Source organism: Muntiacus reevesi, chromosome 14 (assembly GCF_963930625.1).
Source record: "Muntiacus reevesi chromosome 14, mMunRee1.1, whole genome shotgun sequence".
NCBI lineage: Eukaryota > Metazoa > Chordata > Mammalia > Artiodactyla > Cervidae > Muntiacus > Muntiacus reevesi.
In genome coordinates this window covers 14,804,476-14,831,348 of record NC_089262.1, presented here as the reverse complement: position 1 = coordinate 14,831,348, position 26,873 = coordinate 14,804,476, and the positions used below count along the sequence as shown (strand labels likewise).

The 26,873-nt window shown below is 43.7% G+C and overlaps 1 protein-coding gene across 1 annotated transcript in view; it reads left to right on the top strand.

Annotated features, from left to right (window-relative positions):
- MYO10 (myosin X) overlaps positions 1-26,873 on the top strand; it is a 258,106-nt gene that overhangs the window by 93,645 nt on the left and 137,588 nt on the right. Inside the window, exon 3 of the mRNA XM_065905787.1 lies at positions 17,060-17,218. Coding sequence (XP_065761859.1) covers positions 17,060-17,218 — 159 coding nt within the window. The remainder of the gene's footprint in view (positions 1-17,059; positions 17,219-26,873) is intronic.

Below are 26,873 nucleotides of genomic sequence, written 5' to 3'. Positions count from 1 at the left end.
CGGGAAAGGCATTGTAGGGAAACCACGTTAAGGAAATTAATGAATCAATTTATTTTTTAGTTGGGCGATAATGGCTTTACAATATTGTGTTGGTTTCTGCCATACATCAACATGAGTCAGCCATAGGTATACATAAGTCCCCTCCGTCCTGAATCTCCCTCCCGCCCCATCCCCCCTCTAGGTTATCACAGAGCACCAGATTTGCGCTCCCTGTGTCATGCAGTGAATTTCCACTGACTAATTATACATATGGTAATGTATATTTCAGTGCATGATCCCTCCCTCTGCTTCTCCCAGTGTGTCCACAAATCTGTGTATGTCTGCGTCTCCCCTTCTGCCCTACAGATAGGTTCGTTGTTCCTATCTCTCTAGATTCCATATATATGTGTTAATGTGCAATTTTGGTCCTTCTCTTTCTGACTGACTTCACTCTGTATAATAGGTTCTAGGTTCGTCCCACTTTACTAGAACTGAGTCAAATGCATTCCTTTTTATGGCTCAGTAATATTCCATGTTGTATATGTACCACAACTTACTTATCCATTCATCTGTTGATGGACATCTAGGTTGCTTCTACGTCCTAGCTATTGTAAATTGTGCTGCAGTGAACATTGGGATACATGTGTCTTTTTCAGTTATGGTTTCCTCAGGGTATAGGCCCAGTAGTGGAATAGTTGGCTTAATCGTTTTATTCCTAGTTTTTCAAGGACTCTCCATACTGTTCTCCGTAATAGCTGTATCAATTTACAGTCCCACCAACAGGGCAAGAGGGTTCCCTTTTCTCTACACCCTCTCCAGCTTTTATTGTTTGTAGATTTTTTGATGATGGCCATTTGGACCAGTGTGAGGTGATACCTCATTGTAGTTTTGATTTGCATTTCTCTAATAATGAGCAATGCTGAGCATCTGTTCCTGTGTTTATTAGACATCTGTATGTCTTCTTTGGAGAACTGTCTGTTTAGGTCTTCTCCCCACTTTTTGACTGGGTTGTTTTTCTGGTATTGAGCTAAATGAGCTGCTTATGTATTTTAGAGATTAATTCTTTGTCAGTTGTTTCATTTGCTGTTATTTTCTGCCATTCTGAGGGTTGTCTTTTCACCTTGTTTATAGTTTCCTTCCTAATTAAGTTTAATTAGGTCCCATTTGTTTATTTTTGTTTCTATTTTCATTACTCTAGGAGGTGGGTCATAGAGAATCTTGCTGTGACTTAAAGAATGTTCTGCCTATGTTTTCCTCTGAGAGTTTTATAGTTTCTGGCCTTACATTTATGTCTTTAATTCATTTTGAGTTTATCTTTGTGTATGCTTTTAGTGTTCTGATTTCATGCTTTTACATGCAGCTGTCCAGTTATCCCAGCACCACTTATTGAAGAGACTATCTTTTCTCCATTGTATAGAATTTTGTATGCCTCTTTTGTTAAAGATAAAGTACCCATAGGTGCATGGGCTTATCTCTGGGCTTTCTATTTTGTTCCATTGGTCTATATTTCTGTTTTTGTGTCAGTACCGTATAGCTCAATCAGTAAAGAGTTTCTCTGCAGTGTGCAGAGACCCAGGTTCGATCCCTGGGTTGGTAAGATCCCCTGGAGAAGGAAATGGCAAACCACTCCAGTATCCTTGCCTGGAAACTCCCATGGATAGAGGAGCCTGGTGCGCTGCAGTCCATGGGGTTGCAAAGAGTTGGGCACGACTGAGCGACTACCTCTTTCTTTTATACCATCTTGATGATTATAGCTTTGTGTTATAGTCTGAAGTCAGACAGCTTGATTCCGCCAGCTCCGTTCTTAAGATCTTAAGATTGCTTTGGCTATTCAAGGTCTTTTGTATTTCTATACAAATTCTAAAATTTTTATTCTATTTCTGTGAAAAAATACCATTGGTAGTTTGATAGGGATTGCACTGAATCTGTAGGTCACTTTGGGTAGTATAGTCACTTTCACAATATTGATTTTTTTCCAATCCAGGAACATGGTATATCTGTTCCTCTGTGTCATCTTTGATTTCATCCATCAGTGTCTTATAGTTTTCTGCCTACAGGTCTTTTTTCTCTTTTAGCAATGGTGAATGGGATTATTTCCTTAATTTCTCTTTCTGATTTTTCATTGTTAGTGTATAAGAATGCAAAGGATTCTGTGAATTAATTTTATATCCCGCAACTTTGCTATATTCATTGATTAGCTCTAGTAATTCCTTGATGGCGTCTTTAGGGTTTTTTATGTATAGTATGTCATCTGCAAACTGAGGCTACTTCTTTTCCAATCTGGATTCCTTTTATTTCTTTTTCTTCTCTGATTGCTGTGGCTAGGACTCACAAAACTATGTTGAATAATAGTGATGTGAGTGGGCACCCTTGTCTTGTTCTGATCTTAGAGGAAATGCTTTCAGTTTTTCGCCATTGAGAATAATGTTTGCTCTGGGTTTGTCATATACGGCCTTTATTATGTTGAGGTATGTTCCTTCTGTGCCTACTTTCTGGAGAGTGTTCATCATAAATGGATGTTGAATTTTGTCAAAAGCTTTCTCTGCATCTATTGAGATGATCATATAATTTTAGTTTTCAATTTGTTAATATGGTATATTACTTTGATTGATTTGCATGTATTGAAGAATCCTTGCACCCCTGGGATAAAGCCTGCTTGATCATGATGTATGATCCTTCTAATGTACTGTTGGATTCTCTTTGCTAGAATTTTGTTGAGGATTTTTGCCTTTATGTTCATCAGTGGTATTGGCCTGTAATTTCCCTTTTTGTGTGTGGCATCTTTGTCTGGTTTTGATATCAGGGTGATGGTGGCCTCGTAAAATGAATTTGGGAATTTTCCTTCTTCTGTGATTTTCTGGAAGAATTTGAGCAGGATACATGTTAGCCCTTCTCTAAACTTTTGGTAGAATTTGCCTGTGAGGGCAAGGAACTGCGAAAGTGAGAGCTTGTCGAATGTTTGTCTCAAGAAGTGGGGTTCCTGGGCTTTTGTCATATCCCTACTTCTTGACTTGTAGAAACTTACTCTGTGTAAAGGGTTGAACTTACTCTGTGTAAAACAAGCGGGTCAGGGAAGCCCTTTCTTTTTCCAGTAGCTGGTCACCCTTGGGGGAGGTTTACTACTTCATTTTGTTTTTTGTTATTTTTTGAAAGCAGTCCTGCAGTACTCATTTTTCAAAGATTCATTGAACTAGTTACATGTATCTGGATATGTTCATTAATAATAATTTTGATTGGATTGATTTCTCTTTAAGCCTGAAACTGTTTAAGAAAGTTTAGAAAATAGAAAAAAGTCATGGAAAAGTATTAAAACACAAACACCTATAAGTTTGTGACCCGTTATTGGAGTTGTGATCTATTTTCTTCTAGTCTTTTGGCACATATTTAAATTTTTTTTTTTACATTAAGTGTTTTGTTCTGAGATCATTGTAGATCCACATGCATTTGTAAGTACTAGTTCAGAAAGATCCTGTATACCCTTTTACCCAGTTTCCTTTGATGATACAGAACCTTTCCATCAGCGCAAGGATCCAGCAAGTTATCTCCTCCCCCACCCCCTCCTTAGCCTCCAGCCATACCAATCTGGCCTTCATTTGCTGTAATTGGGTCATTTGGGGAATCTTATATAATAGAAATGGAATCATATGGCTTGTAACCTTCTGGGACCAACTTTTTCAGCCTTCACCTGTTACAGATAAAACTGCTGTGAACATTCATGTGTACCTTTTTGTATGGATGTTTTCATTTATTTAGAGCAAATGCCCAGGAGTACAATTGCTGGTGTGTGTGTGTGTGTGTATGTGTGTGCCTGTGTGTTTGTCCTTATGTGTATATTTAAAAAACAAACAAACAAACTTAGGATTATACAGTGCGTGTGCATAGTCTAATATCGTCATAGATTTATCTTACCATAGCTCAGTGTAACTCTATAAAGAAAACACAGTAAAATATAGTGATTGTTTTCTGAACGCTGAATTCTTCAGTGTGGAAAGACTGACCTAAGGAGCGTGAACGTGGTCCTTTTCTGGGTAGACTTGGCCTGGGTGGTCACAGCTACAAGGAAGCTTTAGAACCTAGCTCAGCTGGAACAGGTGTGACTTTTCTTTGTGCAGATGATTTTCCTAAAATTTTTTCTTAATGGCTAAAAAAAAAAAAAGTGTTTAGCGTTTAAAAGAAATATGTACTAAATTCTTCTATAAAATCACAACTTGTGTGTATAAATTCCGATTGGAGATCTTATTTTCCTTAATATGTAAACATGGTAATATGTTCTTGTGTGTGTGTGAGAGTCATTTATTACAGCCATGCCAGGTCACTGTGGCTGTTAATCTTTTTCTCTGAGATTCACCAGGGAGGGGTCAGGGCCAGGGTATCCCCTGGCGGCTCAGATGGTAAGGAAAGAATCTGCCGGCAATGTGAGAGACCTGGGTTCAGATCCCTGGGTCGGGAAGATCCCCTGGAGAAGGGCATCGCAAGCCACTCCAGTATTCTCGCGTGGACAGAGGAACCTGGCGTGCTACAGTCCATGGGATTGCCGAGTTGGACAGGACTGAGTGACGAACGCTGCCTGGCTGGCAGGCAGTTGCCGGGACGAGTCAGTGAGTTGCATTTGTGTGCTGGTTGGTGGCTCAGAGGTAAAGCCTCTGCCTGCAATGCAGGAGACCTGGGTTTAATCCCTGGTTTCAGGAAGATCCCCTGGAAAAGGAAATGGCAACCCACTCCAGTACTCTTGCCTGGAAAATTCCATGGGCGTCAATGCATGGGGTCGCAAAGAGTCGGATACGACTGAGCGACTTCATTTTTTTCGTTTTGTGTGGCAAGTCTCCCTGGGTGCCTGAGCAGACGTGCTATCCACAGATTAGCTTCCGGGCTCTCTTTGGCTTCTTGGACTCTTAATCCTCTTCAACTGCCTGCACAGTCTGCAGTGTCATCAGAAAGATTTGGGCTCAGTGGTTAAGAGTGACTGTCAGTGACTGGTAGCCGGAGCTTCCTGACTCTGGGTGTAGTGCCTGTCATCACTGATGCATTTGGTAGTGATATTTGTGCAAATAAAAGCAGAAAGACACAGTGTCCATTTGGGGGACAACAGTGTATGTACTGATCACTCCTAGCATTGATTCAGACATTGCTTTCCTATGGAGTTTCTTGAAAGCTGATCTTGAATTGCATTTTGTAGTGAGATTTCTCCTTTTATCTTGTTTCTCGAAAAACAATCTTAGTGTCACGTTTGATACTGACTTGTTCATGATAATGAATAGATAACAAGTGCTGCCCCCCCTTCCTTAGCTACGTATGTAACTCTCCGTTCCTTGGGTCAGAGGGCAAGGGCCACTCTGGACCGAGAGCCTCCCACCCCCCTCCCAGCCATACTCTGCTATTCGGGTGCCCTGGGCTGTGTGCTCTTGCCTGGCCCCGGACCATCCCACGTGGCCGGTTCCCATCTGACTCTGCGACAGCCCCCACCACGTGGTGAGGATTGTCTGTTTATTTTTCTGATCCCTTGGTGGTCGATAAGCCCTTTGAAAAGAGACCATTTAATTCATCTTTGTACTCCTGGAGTCCAGCTCACAGCCTGGTACGAATGACTGAGGGAACTGGAGAGAGTAAATAAATGAAAAACCATGGGGTAAGTGAGAGAATTAAACCTGGCATGCTGGGAGGGCAGTGCGTGCTGTACTTTCTGCTCCCCTCTCTTCCAAATGGTGACTGCAGCCATGAAATTAAAAGACGCTTACTCCTTGGAAGGAAAGTTATGACCAACCTAGACAGCAGATTAAAAAGCAGAGACACTACTTTGTCAACAAAGGTCCGTCTAGTCAAAGCTATGGTTTTTCCAGTGGTCATGTATGGATGTGAGAGTTGGACAATAAAGGAAGCTGAATGCCAAAGAATTGATGCTTTTGAATTGGGGTGTTGGAGAAGACTCTTGAGAGTCCCTTGGACTGCAAGGAGATCCAACCAGTCTGTCCTAAAGGAGATCAGTCCTGGGTGTTCATTGAAAGGACTGATGTTGAAGCTGAAGCTCTAATACTTTGGCCACCTGATGCGAAGAACTGACTCATTTGAAAAGACCCTGATGCTGGGAAAAATTGAGGGCAGGAGGAGAAGGGGAAGACAGAGGATGAGATGGTTGGATGGCATCACCGACTCAATGGACTTGGGTTTGGCTGGACTCCGGGAGTTGCTGATGGACAGGGAGGCCTGGCATGCTGTAGTCCATGGGATTGCAGAGTCGGACATGACTGAGCGACTGAACTGAACTCCCCCAAATGGCTAAGGGTCATAACCATTGACTCCACTGAGCGTGCCAGGGAGTCCCAGCCGGTTAGTGGCAGCGGCGGGATCGTCTCTGACCTCGTGTCTCTCTAGGGTGGGAATCGCCTTTGCCATGATCTCAAGGAATTGACTGCTCATTGTGCTGTGCGCTATGGGTAGATTTCCCAACTTCTCTGAATCTTCTTGAACGGTTTCTTTAAGAAGTGAGCAATGGTGTTTCCTTCGCCCCTGAGGATCAAATGTGCCTGACTCATGCAGCCAGTGCTCAATAAATACCAGTGCCCTCTGCCCACTTCTCTCTGCTATTTTGGTTTATCACCCACATGCCATGCATCTTGCCCTACTGGACATTGCAAACCCACTGATGGTTTAAATGACTTAATCTCACAACTAGCTTGAGTCTCCAAAAAAAGAAAATAATCTTGTTTTATCTATAATTAGAAGCCAGTCATCTCACAAACGCAAGGGGGAGGTTAAAGTAACAGAATCTTTATTTATGTAAAGATCATTTTACCCACCCTGGGCCGTGTAATTAAGATGTATTTACTCTGACAAATTTGAGCTGAAAGCAAAGTGCTGATGCCATTTTTTTTCCCCTGCTCACTTGGAGAGTAGGCATGTATCATTTTGCCTTTAGTAAGATTCCAGTGGAACTTTCTAACGGACTTTACATTTTTGTGTCCCAAATACTTTCTCCAGTCTCCTTGGGGCAGCCATTGAACAGGTCAGGGCAGAGTTTCAGTTAAGTAGGTGGCTTCCTTCTACAGCCTGTCGTAAGATCATAGCCACAGAGACTTAAGAGTCCATGAAGCTTGACATGAGGAAGCTTATCTTTGGTTTACATGATCAAGTTAGGCACATGTCTGGAGGCAAAAGTCTTAACCTTTCCCGTCGATCATGCTTTAACTCATGGACCAATAAATGTAAGAAAGATGGAAAGTAAATTAAGAAACCCCATCCGCCCACACAAATGAAGTTGCATTTCAGGGAAAATCTAAACAAAGCCAGCCAGATTTGTGCAAAAGGATTAAAATAGAAGAAGAAAGTGTGTTGTGTTGTCTTTCATCAGATGCAGTGCTGGGCAAGATCATCGTAAAAAAGGTAGATCTGAATAAATCCCCACCTCCTTTTGACTTTGCCCAACCTCCCTCAGCTGGTGTTCAGGCCCTTGTCTGAGGAGGAGGAGTCCCCCATCTCTGAGTCTTGATTCTTTCCTTAGAGAATATTCTACATTGTTCCTTGCATTATAGGCTTCGTTGATAGCTCAGTTGGCAAAGAATCTGCCTGCAATGCGGGAGACCCTGGTTCGATTCCTGGGTCGGGAAGATCCGCTGGAGAAGGGATAGGCTACCCACTCCAGTCTTCTTGGGCTTTCCTGGTGACTCAGCTGGTAAGGAATCTGCCCATAATGCAGGAGACCTCGGTTTGATCCCTGGGTTGGGAGGATCCCATGGAGAAGGGAAAGGCTACCCATGCCAGTTTAGAGGGTCACAACTGACATTGCAAAGAGAAGATACTGGGATGCACCAAACTTCATGGTGTTTTACGAAACCCTTGTGAAACTGTGTGTATAATAGTTCTCAGTGTAAAGCACATTTTTTCCCTGTAGGTTGTGGTCCAAGGAGTTGAAATATATTGACGAGAGGCTTGTGAGTTGGGAGTGAGATGGTTTTGAAACAAGGGAGATAATAGATTATAAAGTGATTGCAAACTGTCACAGGAGCTAAAAAAACAGCAGATGTGATAGAATCAGGAGGAAGGTGGCAGGGTGTCCTTCACACAAAACCACTGGTGTCTTCTGAGAAGGTGACATTTGGATGGAGACGTTAGGGAGATTAGTGGGATGTTAGTGGCCCAGACACAGAAACGGCAGGTCCGAGAGCCCTGGGTCAGGGAGACAGGGTGGAAATAGCGTGGAATATGTTGTCCGAGACGGCAATACAGTACAATTAGAAAATAATACTATCTGTAACTATAAAACAGAAATAGTTACAGATGTACGAAATAAGCTCATGGTCACCAGGAAGTAAGGGAGGGATAAATAGGAAGATTGGGATTCATATATATACACTTGTTGTTTAGTTGGAAAATCACATCCAACTTTTTTGCAACCTCATGGACTGTAGGCTCCTCTGTCCTTGGAATTTCCTAGGTAAGAATACTACAGCGGGGTTGCCATTATAGGTAAGTAATAAGGACTGGCTGTATAGCACAGGGAATTCTATTCAGTATTCTGGCATGGCCTCTTTGGGAAAATAATCTAAAAAAGAGTAGATAGTTGGATATGTATAACTGGTTCACTCTGCTGTACTCCTGAAACTAGCATAACGTTGTAAATCAACTATACTCCAGTAAAAAATTTTCCTGAAAAAAGAACACGATAACAAATAGAAGCAAATCCCATTGCTTAGTGACCACCATCATTGTAAATCATCACCATCACCCTTCTTAACTTGGGTCAAATAAGAATCAAAAACCAAATTATATAGCATTGCCCTGCTGACCTTTGATTTACCTCTGTTAAATGTTTTTATCTTTAAAATTGTTTCCAAAAGATTTGTCTGTGTTTTACGAAAGGTTTTGCTTATAGGCATTGGCTGACTCGTCATTTTTTCCTGGTATCTACCTAAGCATCTGGTTGGAAGGCACATCAGGGCATTCCTAGACCATGATATTTCCCCCTGGTCCTCGTGACTTTTGGGCTGGATAATTCTCAGATGTCTATAGCAGCATTCCTGACCTTACCGACTGGATGCCATTAGCGCCCTTCCCCCCACCCCTCACAGTTGTGACAACCGAAAATGTTTACAGACCTTGCCCACTGTACCCTGGAGAGCCAAACTGAGACCTTCTCTAGAAGAAATGCCAAGATCACGGGAGATGAAGTTACCCAGACTGAGAGCACTGTCTATCCTATCTGTCCATCAGGAGAGGACATGATAAGATTTTTTTTTCTGTTTTTTCCTCTCTGATTAGAAAAGTTAGATTTTTGTGACTGGGGGTTGCTAACGAATTGTAATAAGAGAAATCTGTGTATGTCACTATGAAGTGAAGTGAAGGTCGCTCAGCCGTGTCTGACTCTTTGCAACCCCGTGGACTGTACAGTCCATGGAATTCTCTAGGCCAGAATACTGGAGTGGGTAGCCTTTCCCTTCTCCATGGGGTCTTCCAGACCCAGGGATTGAACTCAGGTCTCCTGCATTGCAGGCAGATTCTTTACCAGCTGAACTATCAGGGAAACCCATATCGTATGTCACTATAGACTATAAAACCTTGCAATAAGCCTGATGGGGGTTTCCTGCCGTATGTGTACTTTGCTAGAATTAAAATAAAAGGGGATTGAAAATGGCTCAGCTGTTTTTTAAACTAATTACTTAACTTCTTGATTTTCATTTTTTCTTACAGAGGTGGACCCACTGTTGGGCAAACCTTCTCTGAGGCCCCAGTAGGGTTGATGGGTGGCCTTAGTTTTGTTCCCATGCTTAATCCAGTCCATCTTGTGACCAGTGAGCTTTTATTTCTGTAACAGGAGCTGTTTGTTCTAAGGCCCCGTTTTCTCTAAATTGATTTCCTGTCTATTAATCTTCTATACTTTGCCCCGTTTCTTAACCTTTACCACCTTTCTTCTAATATATGCCCCATTGAAGTCACTCAGTTTGTTTTTAGTTGGGTTTAGAGGAATTCACTTTGCTATTGCGTTTTGGCTGTTGTTTGTTCCCAAAAAATTCCTGTAAAAAGAATTCCATTCCTTAGCCCTAGAATTTTCTTTTTTGCTGTTTGGGGATAAAGTTGTGCAACTTGTACCCTGTCTGTTGTTCCATAGGAATGACTTCTGGTAGTTCAAAGGGCTCTCCTTAAAAATTCTTGAACAAGATGGTGAGTCTTACTAATCCTTTGAAATATTTCCAAATTAGCTATTTATTCAACCAATGTACTTTAACAAAATGAATGCAGGAGCCTGCTTCCATTCCTTACTTCCTTAGGGTTTCTACTTTGATGTTACCTGATCAGTGAGGGTTGTCTTTAAACACAACATAAAGTAACCCCTCTGGGTGCTTAATCCCTTTGCCCTCATTTATGTCTTCATAGATATTCATCACCATCTGCACAGTGTTATATTTACTTGTCCATTTCTGCTTTTTCCTTTCCCTTATTAGAACATCCATCGTATTCCCAATGCCTAGAACACATCAGTAAATATTTGTTTGAATGTATGGATTTTCTTTGTTAATTTATCAGGCACTTATCTATGTACCAGGCATCACTGTAAAATCTGCAAATGTTAACCCATCTCTATGGGTTAACATAGAGAGAATGAATGGTTCTCGCTGCCTTTCCTTCACACATACATTTTCTCTGCTTTACCCACTGTTCTTTGAAATAATCACTGTTTTGAACAGCTGCAGCCCTCTATTTTGTCATGATATTTCTTTTCTGTACATAACCTCTTATTTATGTAACTGTTACAGTCTATCCTGATTCTTTCTCTCTGAGGTCAGGAGAAGGAATAGCACAGATTCTCTTGACTGCCCCACTCCTGGAATGGCCACATGCCTACATCTGACACAGCGTGTATCTGAAAACCTTTGAGAAAGTCATGTACTAAGGTGGGGACTCAATTTATAGTGATTGCCATTCTTTCAGAGACCATGTGCCCAGCTCTGAGATGCTTACTTGGACTATAGGTTGTCTTACTGTTCCCAGGGTGTTAAAAAAGCAACAGAATGTTACATGTGACATAAATACTTAGTCATTATGTACTCAGTTGTGTCTGATTCTTAGTGACCCCATGGACCATAGACCGCCAGCCTCCTCCGTCCATGGAATTTTCTAGGCAAGAATACTGGAGTGGGTTGCCATTTCCTCCACCAGGGGATCTTCCTGACCGAGGGATTGAACCTGTGTCTCCCGCATTGGGAGATGGATTCTTTACCGCTGAGCTACCTGTGAAGCCCACGATGGCCGCCACTGTCAGCCTAAATGTATTTGACTTTCTTGTTTGATGTTAATGAATTAAAATGAGGGTCTGATACCCTGTGTTTCTGCACTGTTGAATTTCTTGGTGTTTTTCTGTAATACCTGGTCATCTTGGCTGTGGCCTAGCCCCCTTGCATGCCCTCAGTGGCCCCAGACCTGTCCTGCTCTTTCGGGGGCACTTATGTGGTAGGGTGGCCACCTCCCTGTGAGGTGGGGCCGCTGGGGCTGACACTTCTACTGGCAGATATCTGGGCTCGGGAAACAGCTGGGAAAGTGGCTGGACCTCAGATGAGATGGCTGGGGTCTGCCGTGGCCTCGAGCAGTGTCTCAGGACTGTGTCTGACTGACCCTTGTGGTTTATGTGGCAGAAGTGCCACCACTGAAGTTTTCATTTTTCTCTGGAAAATAGAACAAAACATGCCACTTTCTTCCATGGTTTATGGAAACCATTGGGTTGGTACTTCTGCTTTTCTTGCTGTGTCAATCCCTTTTGCAACAACATGCTATTTGTTTCCATACAGGCAACTCATTGTTGTTAAGTTGTTAAGTACTGTCCAACTCTGTGACCCCGTGAGCTCCAAACTCGGCAGCCTTCCCCGTCCTTCACTATCTCCCGGAGTTTGCTTGAATTCATGTCTATTGAGTCAGTGATGCCATCCAACCATCTCCTCCTCTGCTGCCGTCTTCTCCTCCTCCTTCAGTCTTTCTCAGCATCAGGGTCTTTTCCAGTGAGTCAGTTCTTTGCATCAGTAGCCAAACTATTGAAGCTTCAGCATTAATCCTTCCAATGACTATTCAGACAACTGGTTGACATTGAAAATTAGAATTCCCCAATCTGTGGGTACTGTTCAAGAACGTTACTTTGTGTGTACGTGCACACGTGAGCTTGTGTAGATCACATTTTTTGTGTTGTTTACATTTTGCTTTTGCATCATGGTGTTTTTATTTGAAGGACAAACATAAAAGTATCAGTGAAAAGAATCAGTTGAGTCACTCAGTGTGTCTGACTCTTTGTGACCCCATGGGCAGCAGCACGCCAGGCTTCCCTGTCCATCACGAACTCCCAGAGCTTACTCAAGCTCATGGCCATCAAGTCAGTGATGCCATCCAACCATCTCATCCTCTGTCGTCCTCTTCTTCTCCTGCCCTCAATCTTTCCCAGCATCAGGGTCTTTTCCAGTGAGTCAGTTCTTCACATCAGGTGGCCAAAGTATTGGAGTTTCAGCTTCAACATCAGTCCTTCCAATGAATATTCAGGACTGATTTCCTTTACGGTTGACTGCTTTGACCTTCTTGAGTCCAAGGGGCTCTTAAGAGTGTTTTCCAACACCACAGTTCAAAAGCATCAATTCTTCAGTGCTCAGCTTTCTTTATAGTCCATCTCTCACATCCATACATGACTACTGGAAAAACCATAGCTTTGACTAGATGGACCTTTGTTGACAGAGTAATGTCTCTGCTTTTTAATATGCTGTCTAGGTTGGTCATAACTTTTCTTTCAAGGAGTAAGCATCTTTTAATTTCATGACTGCAGTCCCCATCTGCAGTGATTTTGGAGTTCAAAAAAATAAAATCTCTCACTATTTTCGTTGTTTCCCCATCTATTTGCCATGAAGTGATGGGACCAGATGCCATGATCTTAGTTTTCTGAATGTTGAGTTTTAAGTTAGCTTTTTTCATTCTCCTCTTTCACTTTCATCAAGAGGGTCTTTAGTTCCTTTTCACTTTCTGCCTTAAGGGTGGTGTCATTTGTGTTATCTGAGGTTATTGATATTTCTCCCAGCAATCTTGATTCCAGCTTGTGATTCATCCAGCCTGGCATTTCGCATGATATACTCTGCATGTAAGTTAAATAAGCAGGATGAGAATATACAGTCTTGGTGTACTCCTTTTCCTATTGGGAACCAGTCTGTTTTTCCATGTCCATTTCTAACTATTGTTTCTTGACCTGCATACAGATTTCTCAGGAGGCAGGTAAGGTGGTCTGGTATTCCCATCTCTTGAAGAATTTTCAACAGTTTGTTGTGATCCAAACAGTCAAAGGCTTTGGCGTAGTCAATAAAGCATAAGTAGATGTTTTTCTGGAACTCTCTTGCTTTTTCTATGTTCCAGCGGATGTTGGCAATTTGATCTCTGGATCCTCTACCTTTTCTAAATCCAGCATGAACATGTGGAAGTTCACGGTTCATGTATTGCTGAAGCCTGACTTGGAGAATTTTGAGCATTACTTTGCTAGCATGTAAGATGAGTGCAATTGTGCAGTAGTTTGAACATTCTTTGGCTTTGCCTTTCTTTGGGATTGGAATGAAAACTGAGCTTTTCCAGTCTCGTGGCCACTGCTGAGATTTCCAAATTTGCTGGTATATTAAGTGCGGCACTTTCACAGCATCATCTTTTAGGACTTGAAATATCTCAGCTAGAATTCCACCAGCTTTATTCATAGTGGTGCTTTCTAAGGCCCACTTGACTTGGCATTCCAGGATGTCTGGTTCTAGGTGAGTGATCACACCCTTGTTGTTATCTGAGTCATGAAGATCTTTTTTGTATAGTTCTTCTGTGTATTCTTGCCACCTCTTCTTAATATCTTCTGCTTCTGTTAGGTCAATACCATTTCTGTCTTTATTGTGCCCATCTTTGCATGAAATTTTCCTTTGGTATCTCTAATTTTCTTAAAGAGATCTCTAGACTTTCCCATTCTATTGTTTTCCTCTGTTTCTTTGCATTTATCACTGAGTAAAGCTTTCTCATCTCTCCTCGCTATTCTTTGGAACTCTACATTCAAATGGATATATCTTTCTTTTTCTCCTTGCTTTTTGCTCCTCATCTTTTCACAGCTATTTGTAAGGCTTCCTCAGACAGCCATTTTGCCTTTTTGCATTTCTTTTCTTGGAGATGGTCTTGATCCCTGCCTCCTTTACAATGTCACGAACCTCTGTCCATAGTTCATCAGGCACTCTGTCTATCAGATCTAATCCCTTGAATCTATTTGTCACTTCCAGTGTATAATCGTAAGGGATTTGATTTAGGTCATACCTGAATGGTCTAGTGGTTTTCGCTACTTTCAGTCTGAATTTGGCAATAAGGAGTTCATGGTCTGAGCCACAGTCAGCTCCCAGTCTTGTTTATGCTGACTGTATACAGCTTCTCCATCTTCAGCTACAAAGAGTATAATCAATCTGATTTCGGTATTGACCATCTGATGATGTCCATGTGCAGAGTCTTCTCTTTTGTTGTTGGAAGAGGGTGTTTGCTATGACCAGTGCATTCTCTTGGCAAAACTGTTAGCCTTTGACCTGCTTCATTCTGTCCTCAAGGCCAAATTTGCCTGTTACTCCAGGTATCTCTTGACTTCCTACTTTTGCATTCCAGTCCCCTATAATGGAAAGGACATCTTTTTTTGATGTTAATTCTAAAAGGTCTTGTAGGTCTTCATAGAACCATTCAACTTCAGCTTCTTCAGCATTTCTGGTCAGGACATAGACTTGGATTACTGTCATGTTGAATGGTTTGCCTTGGAAACAAACAGAGATCATTCTGTCATTTTTGAGTTTGCATCCAAGTACTGCATTTCAGACTCTCTTGTTGACTATGAGGGCTACTCCATTTCTTCTAAGGGATTCTTGCCCACAGTAGTAGATATAATGGTCATATGAGTTAAATTCCCCCCTCCAGTCCATTTTAGTTCTCTGATATCTAAAATGTTGATGTTCACTCCTGCCATCTCCTGTTTGACCACTTCTAATTTGCCTTGATTCATGGACCTATCATTCCAGGTTCCTATGCAATATTGCTCCTTATAGCATTGGACCTTGCTTCTATCACCAGTCACATCCACAACTGGGTGGTGTGTTTGCTTTGGCTCCGTCTCTTCATTCTTGCTGGAGTTATTTCTCCACTGATCTCCAGTAGCATATTGGGCACCTACCCACCGGGGGAGTTCCTCTTTCACTATTCTATCATTTTGCCTTTTCATACTGTTCATGGGGTTCTCAAGGCAAGACTACTGAAGTGGTTTGCCATTCCCTTCTCCAGTGGACCATGTTTTGTCAGAACTCTCCACCATGACCCATCTGTCTTGTGTTGGCCCTACATGGCATGGCTCATACATAGTTTTAGTAAGTTAGACATGGTTGTGGTCCATGTGATCAGTTTGATTACTTTTCTGTGATTATTCACTGTATATAAAAGTATACAGCAAATAAATAGGGGGTAGACTCCATCTTTGAATGATTGTTTTATGTACCGGAGTTTGTAAATATGGTCAAACTGGTCAGCATATGAAGCTGAATGGGTGCAGTTAATACTCTACCCAATCAATGGTGATGAAAGAATTCAGTGTAGATTTTAGAAGTCCATGCGTGTTCTATAATCAGTCTTGCAGTGTCCGAGTTGTCTCCAGTACACAATACAATGGGCTTCCCTGGTGGCTCAGTGGTAAAGAACCTACCTGCCAACGCAGGAGATGTGAGTTTGATCCCTGGGTTGGGAAAACCCCCTGGAGAAGGACATGGCAACCCATTCAGTATTCTTGCCCAGAAAATCCCATGGACAGAGGAGCCTGGTGGGCTATAGTCATTAGACAACAGCAATGAAACAGTACAACACATAAGCAGCACCCACCACTGGTTTTGGAGTTTAGAGCAAGATAGGGCTTCACTGATAGCTCAGTTGGTAAAGAATCTGCCTGCAATGCAAGAGACCCCAGTTCAATCCCTGGGTTGGGAAGATCCCCCAGAGAAGGGAAAGGCTACCCAGTCCAGTATTCTGGCCTGGAGAATTCCATGGACTGTATAGTCCATGGGGTCGCAGAGTTGGACATGACTGAGTGACTTTCAGGCTGTCAAACAGGCAAACCAATTATAATATATTTATTTAACTTTTTTCCTTTTGCCTGCTCCCTGCTGCGTGAAAGATCTTAGTTATCCAACCAGGGATTGAACCTGTGTCCCCTGCAGTGGAAGTGTGGTGTCTTAACCACTGAACAGCCAAGGAAGTCCCAAACCAGTTGTATTTTAAATCTGAGAGGGTTTGTTTTCCTAAAGATCTGAGGAATGCTATTTATATATTTCAGTTGAGAAGGGATCGTGCCTAAGAATATTTTTCAGACTATCCTGAGAAGTCGTGTGTCAGTCTCTGAACAAATGAACAGGCTGTATGGTGACTTTTGTGACAACACTTAAATTGAAGAGCTTTATTAGGAAGCTTTGAACTATATCCCATGGTCCCTTGAATATATTACACAGTGAAATCAAATTACTTTCTGAAAGGTTGGTCAGCCAGCTTCTTAACTGTTACTGCTTTGGTATCAGTGGGAGGAAAGTGAACTGAAAATGTTATCATTTCTATGATTCCCATAGGAGAGTTAGTACTTGAACGAATGTCTTTTAGGAACATCGAATGTCAATTGTCAAAACAATTTGCCTGTGTTAAAAATAGGTGAGATTTCCCAAGTGGCACTAGTGGCCAAGATCCCTCCTGCTAGTGCAGGAGACAAGAGACATGGGTTCGATCCCTGGGTTGGGAAGATTCCCTGGAGGAGGAAATGGCAACCCACTCTAGTATTCTTGCCTGGAGAATCCCACTGACAGAGGAGCCTGGTGGGCTACAGTCCTTAGGGTCCAAGAGTCTGTCATGACTGAAGCGCCCTAGCACAAAAATAGGTAGGTGGCATGAAGGAAATTAAAGTGTCCTCTGCAGTCTGAGTTTTGGTGGTGGATTCAGGATCCTTTCGCTGGTATCGTACTGAGATTGTATTGTGAGTTGGGAAAAGGTCTGTGGAAACTGTTCGTTGCCCATAATTAAGCTGTGAATTCATTCCCCCCATCAGGTATTCACGTACAAGCAGAGCACAATTACACACCAGAAGGTGATGCCCATGCACCCCATGGATGAGGAGGGCGTGGATGACATGGCCACCCTGACCGAGCTCCACGGCGGTGCCATCATGCACAACTTGTACCAGCGCTACAAGAGAGACCAAATCTATGTAAGTTCCGCTCTCGGCCCTTCAAGATCCTTCCACTCTTTTCCTTCCTCTTGCTGTGTCACACGGCATACAGGATCTGAGTCTCCGGGCTAGGGATCAAATCCATGCCCCCTGCGGTGAAAGCGTGGCGTCTTAACCACTGAACCACCAGGGAAGTTTCCAAACTCCCTCCAGTTTGGGTCTGTTTATTTTTGTTTTCAGAGAGTATTTCCTTTTTGAGAACCTCCCGTTCATCTAAGTAAAAGCTATATTTCTAGTTTTGGTGTTTTTTTTGTGGTTTTTTGCGCCAAATTAGAGATGTGGGTCCATAAATCATGCTCTCGTGTTGATTGCCTGGACTTTATTAGCAGGCATGGCTTTGTAGCGAAGGGTAATTTGACCTCTTTCTTTTCCTGAATGCATTCTGTTCCTAAGTGTTCTGTTCCTTAAAGAAGTCATGCAGAGTGGTTTGACTTCCTCAGTTAAGGCTGGGAAGAAATGTGACTTTGCAAACAAGCAGATCTGAGCTCAAGCTTTTTTTTCTTCTCATTTTCTTGTTTTTTTTCCCCCTTTTATGGATTTTCACTTTTTTTTTTTCTTCTGGCTCTGAGGCCTATCTATGGAGATGTTTCTTTTTATATATATAATTTTTAAAGGTTACATTCCATTTACAATTATCGCAAAATATTAGCAATATTCTCCACGTTATGCAGTACATCCTTGCATCTGTCTTGTACTTCCCTCTCCTCCACCCCTAGGTTGCCCCGCTCCCCTTGTCCCTGGTAACCATTTGTTTCTTCTATCTGTGAGTCTGCTGCTTTTAGGTTACATGCACGAGTTCATTGTATTTTTTAGATTCCACATATAAGTGATATCATACATTTGTCTGCCTTACTTCACTTAGCATAATGCTCTCCAAGTCCTTTCATGTTCTGCAGATGGCAAATTTTCATTCTTTTTATGGCTGAGTGATATTCCATTTTGTATATGTGTATATGTATGTGTGTAAATATCATATCCTCTTTGTCCATTCATCTCTTGGTGGACATAGGTTCCTTCCATATCTTAACAATCTTAAGTAATGCTGCTGTGAACTTTGGGGTGCATGCATCTTTTCGAATTAGTGTTTTCATTTTTTTTCCCAGAGATATACCCAGGAGTGGAATTGCTGGGTCATGTGGTAGCTCTGTTTTTAGTTTTCTGAGGAACCTCCATACTGTTTTCCATAGTGGCTGCACCGATGTACATTCCCACCAGCATGTAGGAAAGTTCCATCTAGGGGACATTTGGGTTCAAGGGAACCCGTCTCATTTGTGGGATTGCTCTTTTGATTGGAGACACGTCCTTGTATAAAAAACAGTCATGCACATTTCTCCTCAACTTTTATGAACTCTGTGCCTGTATTGTAAAAGTAATACCCGAAAATCACTTCTGTAGTCATCCCTTTCTGACATTAAAGTATAAATTACGTCATCTCTCCAGAATGATTTGCAGACTTTCTCCTTTCCACCTGCCTTTGTTAGCAGGTCTTTACTGGGCAACTGCTGATAGGTGTTTATTTTTCTTGTCAGGTTCAAATTCATGCAGTTTTTTTAAAAACCCAAATTTTAATATTGTAAAAACCCTTCATCTTTCAGTAGTTTTTGTTCTTTAGGAGTTAACGCCCAGTTTTGGTGGTATGCCTGTGATTATGATGAATAATAATATCGGCCTTTCCAATAGCTAGGCTTCCCTGATGACTCAGTTGGTAAAAAAAATCCACCTGCAATGCAGGAGACCCCGGTTTGATTCCTAGGTCCAGAAGATCTGCTGGAGAAGGGATAGGCTACCCAATCCAGTATTCTTGGGCTTCCCATGTGGTTCAGCTGGTAAAGAATCTACCCACAATGCAGAAGACCTGGGTTCGATCCTTGGGTTGGGAAGATCCTCGAGAGAAGGGAAAGGCTACCTACTCCAGTATTCCGGCCTGGAGAATTCTAGACTGTATAGTCCATGGGGTCACAGAGTTGGACATGACTGACCGACTTTCACTTTCCAATAGCTAGCAGGTGCTAACTGAAACTCAAGATCCTCTCAGTATTGTGGTTGCTCTAGTTTATCCAACCTTAGACCAGGAGAGGAGAATTGGGAAATAGGGAAGAATTAGTTATTTGTGGGCTTAATGTAAAATTTTCTCAGCTTCAAGAAAAGAAGGTGTTTCTTTGCCTTCTTTTAATAATAATGGGAAAGTGGCATTTTTGCCAGATTGACCTAGTGCTTGGCAAATGTCTTCAGACAGCCTTGTATAGAGAAATTGAGTCACCTTCTAGCCCTCGGACTAGCCTTGCTTACACTCAGCCCTTAGAGACAGCATTTTCCATATGTTCTTCAGAAAAGGTAATGTTCCTACATGTTTCTGTAAAAGTGGCTGGGTATCCTAATTTGTGCATGTGCTTGTTGAACAAACGTGGGCTTTCTCTTGTTCCCATCTCAAAGCAGCTTCCTTCCCACCTGCACAGGTGTCCGGGAAGCATGGGCCTTGGCTGTGCTTTCAGCGTTAAGACTTTGACACGACTGCGTGACTTTGTTTACACAGCCGTTTCCTTGCTCAGTTCGTCAAGGACTGACTTGGTCTCTCTTGAGCCAAGGACAGTGTCGGGCACCTGGCATTTGTGCCATATGTTTGTAAAAGAGATGCCATTTATGTTAGAAGTGACATAGTTGGTGATGAAAGTGAAGCTGGGTTTAAAATTTCTTTATTGGCACCTATCTCTTATAAATGAATATTTCAGAATTCATATCCTTCTGTCTTTAGATGTAAGTTTTTGTTATACATTTAACAGTCAAGAAAAAGTCAGTTAGGGGGACAACTACTGAAGAAGGTTAAAGGAGAGAGCCTTTTAAAGCTCCCCTCCACCATGATGGTGATGTGAACCTGAGAGCTAAATAGCCCAATAAACCATATGAATAGGATCTTGATTTTTTTTTTTTTCCCCTGGAATGAAGATCTTTTCTCTCCCCTTTGAGAGAAAAACACAGGATTTTTGTACATCCAATTTACAGCTCAGGTCAGTTAATTATACCCTATATGCCTTCCTTTTAGAACCTAGATAGTTGTATTGTTATATATAAAGCAGTCATCTTGATGTTCATTACTGAAGCTGTTTTCAGTGGATGCTGGTACCTGTCAGATACTGCTCCAAGGAGACAAAACCACCACCTGTTAGAAAAGCACAGCTTTCCACCTTTATCCCAGCCCTGAGTGATGCTTGTCCATATTTTAAAAGGGGGAAAAATGGCTTGACTTATAACAGAGGTGCTGTATTAGTTTTCTTTTGCTGGCATAACAAATTACCATAGCTATGAATTTTTTTGCAGTTTTGTAGGTTAGTCTGAAGGGGTCTTACCAGACAAAAATCCAGGTGTGGGCATGCTAGGCTTCTTTCTGGAGCCTCTAGGGAAGAATCTGTTTCTTGCTCTTTCCCAGTGTTGGCACAGTTCAGTTCCTTGTGGTTGTAGGACCAAAGTCCTCATTTTCTTGCTGGCTGACTGCTGATTGCCGGCTGGTAGAGGCCTCCTTCCTTCACGTTCAAAGACAGCAACCCTGGACCTCGTCCTTCTCATGCTTCAGATCTCTTCCTCCTTTCATCTGATCTCTGACCAGAGCCAAGAGAGGTTCTCAAGTTTTAAAATTCATGCAGTTAGATAAGGCTTACCTGGGTTAATTCCCAGTCTCAGAGCTTACAACCTTAATCATATCTTAAGTGTCTTATGTGCAACATCACTTAAGTCACAGGTCCTGGGAATTGGGTGAACATCTTGGTGGGGCTCAGTCCTGTCTGACTCTTTGCGACCCCAGGGACTATACAGTCCATGGAATTCTCCAGGCCAGAATACTGGAGTGGGTAGCCTTTTCCTTCTCCAGGGCATCTTCCCAAGGGCTTCCCAGGTGGCGTGAGTGGTAAAGAACCTGCCTGCCAGTGCAGGAGATGTGAGAGATGTGGGTTTGATCCCTGGGTTGGGAAGATCCCCTGGAGGAGGAAATGGCAACCCATTCCAGTCTTCTTGCCTGGAAAATCCCATGGACAGAGGATCCTGGTGGGCTACAGTCCGTGGGGTCGAGAAGAGTCAGACACGACTGAGCGATTAACACTGCTGCTCCTTGGTGGGGCAGGGAGAGGTGCATTACTCTGCCCGCCATAGGTGCCCTCCTTGGAGCCCTGTCACTGAGAAGGAGCCTGTGTGTGGCTCCCCCACCACTCTGGATCTTGCATCATTTGTTGGCTTTGTGTTTTGGGCAACACAGGTTGCTGGTAAGCAGACCCATCTCCAGGTAGAGGGGTCTGTTGTTTGTGCTAAGAGGGATCATTAACTTCTCTTCTCCTTGAGGGCTACTCTTATTGACTGAGAACATTATAAGACTGCAATAAAATATTTCTTCTAGCTTTTAGCATCCTTCATTCAGATGTGGGTGGGCTATCCAGGTGGCTTAGTGATAAAGAATTCCTTCTGCCAATTCAGGAGAGGCAAGAGACATGGGTTTGATCCCACTGGATTGTGAAGATCCCCTGGAGAAGGAAATGGCAACTCACTCCAGTATTCTTACCTGGGGAATCCTATGGACAGAGAAGCCTGGCAAGTTTGGGGTCCTTGGGGTCCTTGACAGTCCATGAGGTCACAAAAGAGTTGGACATGACTTAGTGATTAAATAACAATTCAGACGTGGGTAGAGAGCTATGAAGGCGTAGAGCACTCAGTAGACAAATCAAAGTTGAGTCCACTTTTCTCTACTCACCTCCCTTTGGGCTCTATATGAACCATTTAAGTTTTCTGTGTCAGTTTAAAAAATTTTAAAGGTCAGGTGTCATCTGATAGTATCATTCTTTCTTCAGGGATCTGAACATTCTAAGCTTTCAGGCGTTTGTGTGGTTTTCATCACAGGTAGCCTGCCATTGCAGGAGACGTAAGAGACACGGGTTTGATCCCTGGGTTGGGAAAATCCCCGGAGGAGGGCATGGCAACCCACTCCAGTAACTTTGCCTGGAGAATCCCTCGGACAGAGGAGTCTGGCTGGCTATGGTCCATAGGATCACAAAGAGTCAGACAAACGGCTGAAGCGACTTAGCATACACTAACATGAATGGTTTTCTAACCCTTTAAGACTGTTCCGTGAAGATCTAGACTTGATTTTACAATTTTTATATTCATCTTTTTGCCAAATTTCTGTTGATTTTTCACTTTTACTTATCAATATTAAAAAAATGATTTTTAGCCTCAACAAATAAAAGGTCACATGTCATAACCCTCATACCCGATGGGGCTATTTCACAATAAAATGGCCAGTGAAAGCTTTAAGAACCTTGCTAACCTTTGTATCGGTACCTCTCTCCTCGTCTTACTCATCTTGTAACATGGGTCGTTATTTGCAAAGTTCCCACGTGGAACTTGGTGCTGCTTCTTCCGGCCACAGAGACTGTGGAGACCTCGGAGGCTGTAGGTCTGTGTGACTCCAGCCTCGCCACTGGTCCGGTTTGGCTCTGACTCCCAGGTTAGAGGACTTTCCAGGTGGCTCAGTGGTAAAGAATCTGCCTGCTGTTGCAGGAGATGCGGGTTTGATCCCTGGGTGGGGACGGTCCCCTGGAGAAGGAAATGGCAACTCACTCTCGTATCTTGGCTGAAGAATCCCAGGGACAGAGGAGTCTGTAAAGAATCTGCCTGCTGTTGCAGGAGATGCGGGTTTGATCCCTGGGTGGGGACGGTCCCCTGGAGAAGGAAATGGCAACCCGCTATAGTATCTTGTCTGGAGAATCCCAGGGACAGAGGAGTCAGACGCAATTTAGCAAGTAAACAAAAACAGCAGTAATAATAACCTGGTTTAGAGCAGCTCTGTTCTTCCCACAGTTGCCTGGCCCGAACCCCTGCCTCCTGCCCAATACAGGATCCCTTCCTAGAACTTCAGGCTCTCTTACCTAATGCTCCACTTTATCAGCTTTCCCGTCCTCTGGCGACTTCCCAAATGAGAATTCTGCTTATCACGGCAGCTCCCGATCTGTGACCCTGCCCCAGACTTTCACCCCAACCTCTTGTCTCTGGGTTTCCTGGTACTTTGGAGTGGGTCCCCTGAGTCCCACCCTGGGAAGAAGTGTCTCTTCCCACCACCGATGAGGCCTGATGCGGACAAGGCCCCACACTTGTAAGTCCCTAAAGACTCGGAGCGGAGGGGCGTGTGTTGTACAGAGCGATAAGAGGTGGGGGGAGGGAACAAATGGGTGGATGAGAAGGAGAGCTGGCTTCCTTGGAGAAGGGGCGGCAGTGATGATACTACAAAGGAGGGCTGAGAGCTGATTAGAAGAAAAGGCTAGAGATGCCTTTTTTGAAGGTGGAGAGATGAGAGTGTTTTTGGTGTGATGGCTTTGCTAAACTGAGAGAAGGTTCCTTTGTTTATGGAATCTGATGTTTGGGGAACATCCAGTAGTTAGTGGGATGCGTAGGCTGGGGTCAGCACACCTTTAAAAGCAGTGGTTCTGGACCAGGTGCAGGGGTCTTAGGGGACTTTTGGCAATACCTGGAGGCATTTACAGTTGCCAAAGCGAGGGCAGAGGATGCTGCTGGTATCTGTTAATAGTTGGTAGAGGCCAGGGATCTAGTAAATATCCCCAGGTGTAGAGAACAGCCCCCCTACAAAGAGTTATCTGGCCTAAGATGTCAGTCGTGCTGAGATACCCTGCCTTACTTAAAGCTACGCAGCAGTGTTTGGGTTTGGTGATGAAGAGACTGTATGGTCCTTGCTAAAGGCTTTTGAAGAGGCTGCTGCTGCTAAGTCGCTTCAGTCGTGTCCAACTCCATGCGACCCTAACCAGGCTCCCGTGTCCCTGGGATTCTCCAGGCAAGAACACTGGAGTGGGTTGCCATTTCCTTCTCCAATGCGTGAAAGTGAAAAGTGAAGTTGCTCAGTTGTGTCCGACTCGTAGCGACCCCATGAACTGCAGCCTACCAGGCTTCTCCGTCCATGGGATTTTCCAGGCAAGAGTATTGGAGTGGGTTGCCATTGCCTTATCCATTTGAAGAGGCAGTTTCCTTGAAAAAAGTTTAGAAGGGTTGATAGGGAAGTGATGTGATACAGTCTGCAGAGGGTAGGTTGGGTGGGAGAGTGTTGCAGTAGCTCAAAGTGGGTAGAAATGAGGGTTGTGGACCACAACCTGATATGAAGAACTGACTTAACTGGAAAAGACCCTGATGCTGGGAAAGATTGAAGGCAGGGAGGAGAAGGGGACGACAGAGGATGGATGGCATCACCGATTCAATGGACATGATTTTGAGAAAACCCCAGGAGATAGTGACAGATAGGGAAGCCTGTTGTGCTGCAATCCATGGGGTCACAGAGTTGGACACGATTGAGCGACTAAACATCTGCAACAAAGCTGGGAGTGAGCAAGAGAAAATTACATGTGATACCCATGGGGGAGTGGGTAAGGGAGGCAGGGCTAGCTGTAATGATGCCCTGATGTCCCCAAGAACTATTCTGACAGCTCCTTCAGGAGAGGAGAGTGGGAGAGACGAGCTGGGCTTTGGATGCTTATTACATCGTATTCTCTGGAGCCTGGATCATTTCACATTCTGTACCCAGCGTCTAAGCACCCCCTGGACCAAGACAGATGAGGTCTCTGTTTGCATTAACCGTCAGCTCTCTGTCCAGAGTGAAGGGATGGCCCAGCCAGCTCTGTGGTGTGGCAGTTTTGTTTTCTGCCCCACAGAAGAGAAACACGTTGTCTCCGTCACGGGGTTTGTCGTGCTCTGGGTCAGCTGCCTGTGGGAGCCTCCTGTCTAAGGAGCGGGCTGGCAACCACATCAGGGGTCGGCTGCAATTATGGGCTTGAGGATGGCTCCAGAGGAAGCCCCGCTCTGTTCCACCCACCTCGTGGGTTCGTTTGTTGGTCTTGCCGAGCAAACAGGACAGAGCTGAGAGTCAGATGAGTCCGTTTTAAGACGTGGAGCTGTGTCTAAAGATAAACGGTTGTGAAAGCACAGAAGATGCTTCACAGCTCGTGTATTTTTAGGTGTTTCAAAAATAAAACCCTCCTCTGGTAAGGTGGCCGTGCAGACCGAATGTGTAAATGAGTTTGTTGTTCCCGAATTAACTTCCAAACCCATAAGAGGTGCTGGCAGGCAGCTGCCTGTTGAAGCCATGTGAATTAGAAGTGAGTTCACCTGGGCGGCCCGCAGTGTTCAGATCAGGCCAGCCAAGCTGCAGCGTTCAGTGTTGCGGGCGTGCGGATCTCAGCCTGCGATTCATTTCCTGGATTCATTCAGTCTTCCCAGAGGAGACTTTTGGGGGTTATTTCCCATCCCTTTTCAAAGCCAGTGTCAAGTAACAGCGCGCCTCTCAGGGATGGCCTGAAGACTGGATGGCCAGCAGGCTTGGCATTTGTCTCATACCAGGAACAGCTGAATACAGTGTGGTTTGTCAGGGTTTTTTTTTTTTTTTTTCCTTTCACATGAAATCAAGACTGGTGTTGCCAGAAGATGATTGTAACCATCTGTCTGACTCTTTGTATTTTTAAACTTGACCAAACATTTATGCTCTTGAGTTGCCATTTCTGCATCGGCACATGGTGGTGGCAATTAGAAACTTTGTTTTTGTTCATTTTTTCCCCCTTTCCGGACTCTTTTGGGTCAGATTCCTTTCAACAAGGGAGGAATATGAGTCAGAAACACACTCAAATTAAGTGGAAATGTCACTTCTAAATGTAAGAGCTTGACTTTAGTAATATATCTGGAGTTACTGGTTATGATCCAGTTTTCAACGAAATTGAATGCTTAACAGTTTGAATTGTTTAATCGGATGAAGATGGCAGATTTTGTTAGGGAAGAAGGTGGGTGTGGAGTCTGAGAACTCAGTTAAAGGGAGGACTTGTTGGTGCATTGGTAGTGAATCCAGGTGCCTCCAATGTGTCTACACTGACTCAGCCCTGCCTATGTGCCAGGCTGTGTTTGCGACTCCAAGGATGCAAAATTCCTCTTCATGATGGTAACTGTTTCTTGAAATATTGAATAAACAAAAGACAGCGCCCCTCCAGGACCTCCTCGCTTGTTGATGAAGACAGACACGTCATACCTTTGACAGCGGCTTGGGGCGACAGTGACTGGGATAAAAGTGCTGGGAACAGAAAGAATGAGCATCACAAGAAGGGGTGAGGGGGTCAGGAAAGGATCCCAACTGGGGCACTAGGGCCGAGTTTTGAAACATTCCTAGGGGAATTCAGCCAAGAAGGAGGACAGCTCTTTCCTGGCAGAAGATCAACAGAGACTTGGAATAGCGTGGTTTGCCCACCTGCAGGACAGGCAAGAACCTGCAGTGAAGGGTTTGTGCAGCCGACTGGCGAGGTGGTCAGGAGCAGGTGAGGAAGGGCATTGTGTGAGTGAGTGACCTTGAATTCATTCGTGAAGCCTGGCAGGGGACAGCGTCAAAGGTGAGCTCTGGGAACGCTTATGGACCGTGGGTGATGGGTGAGTCCAGCAGGTGTATCTGGTCTAGGAGGAGAGGTGACTAGCAAACCAGATGGGAAATGTTGGGGTTCCAAACAAGTCCTTGGGGAGCTGGAGTATGATATTTACAAAGAGGTAGAATCTTGGTGTTTGACTGGGTTTGGGGACAGCAGGCTGTATTGCTCTAGGACGGCTCCTGGATTTTTGATTT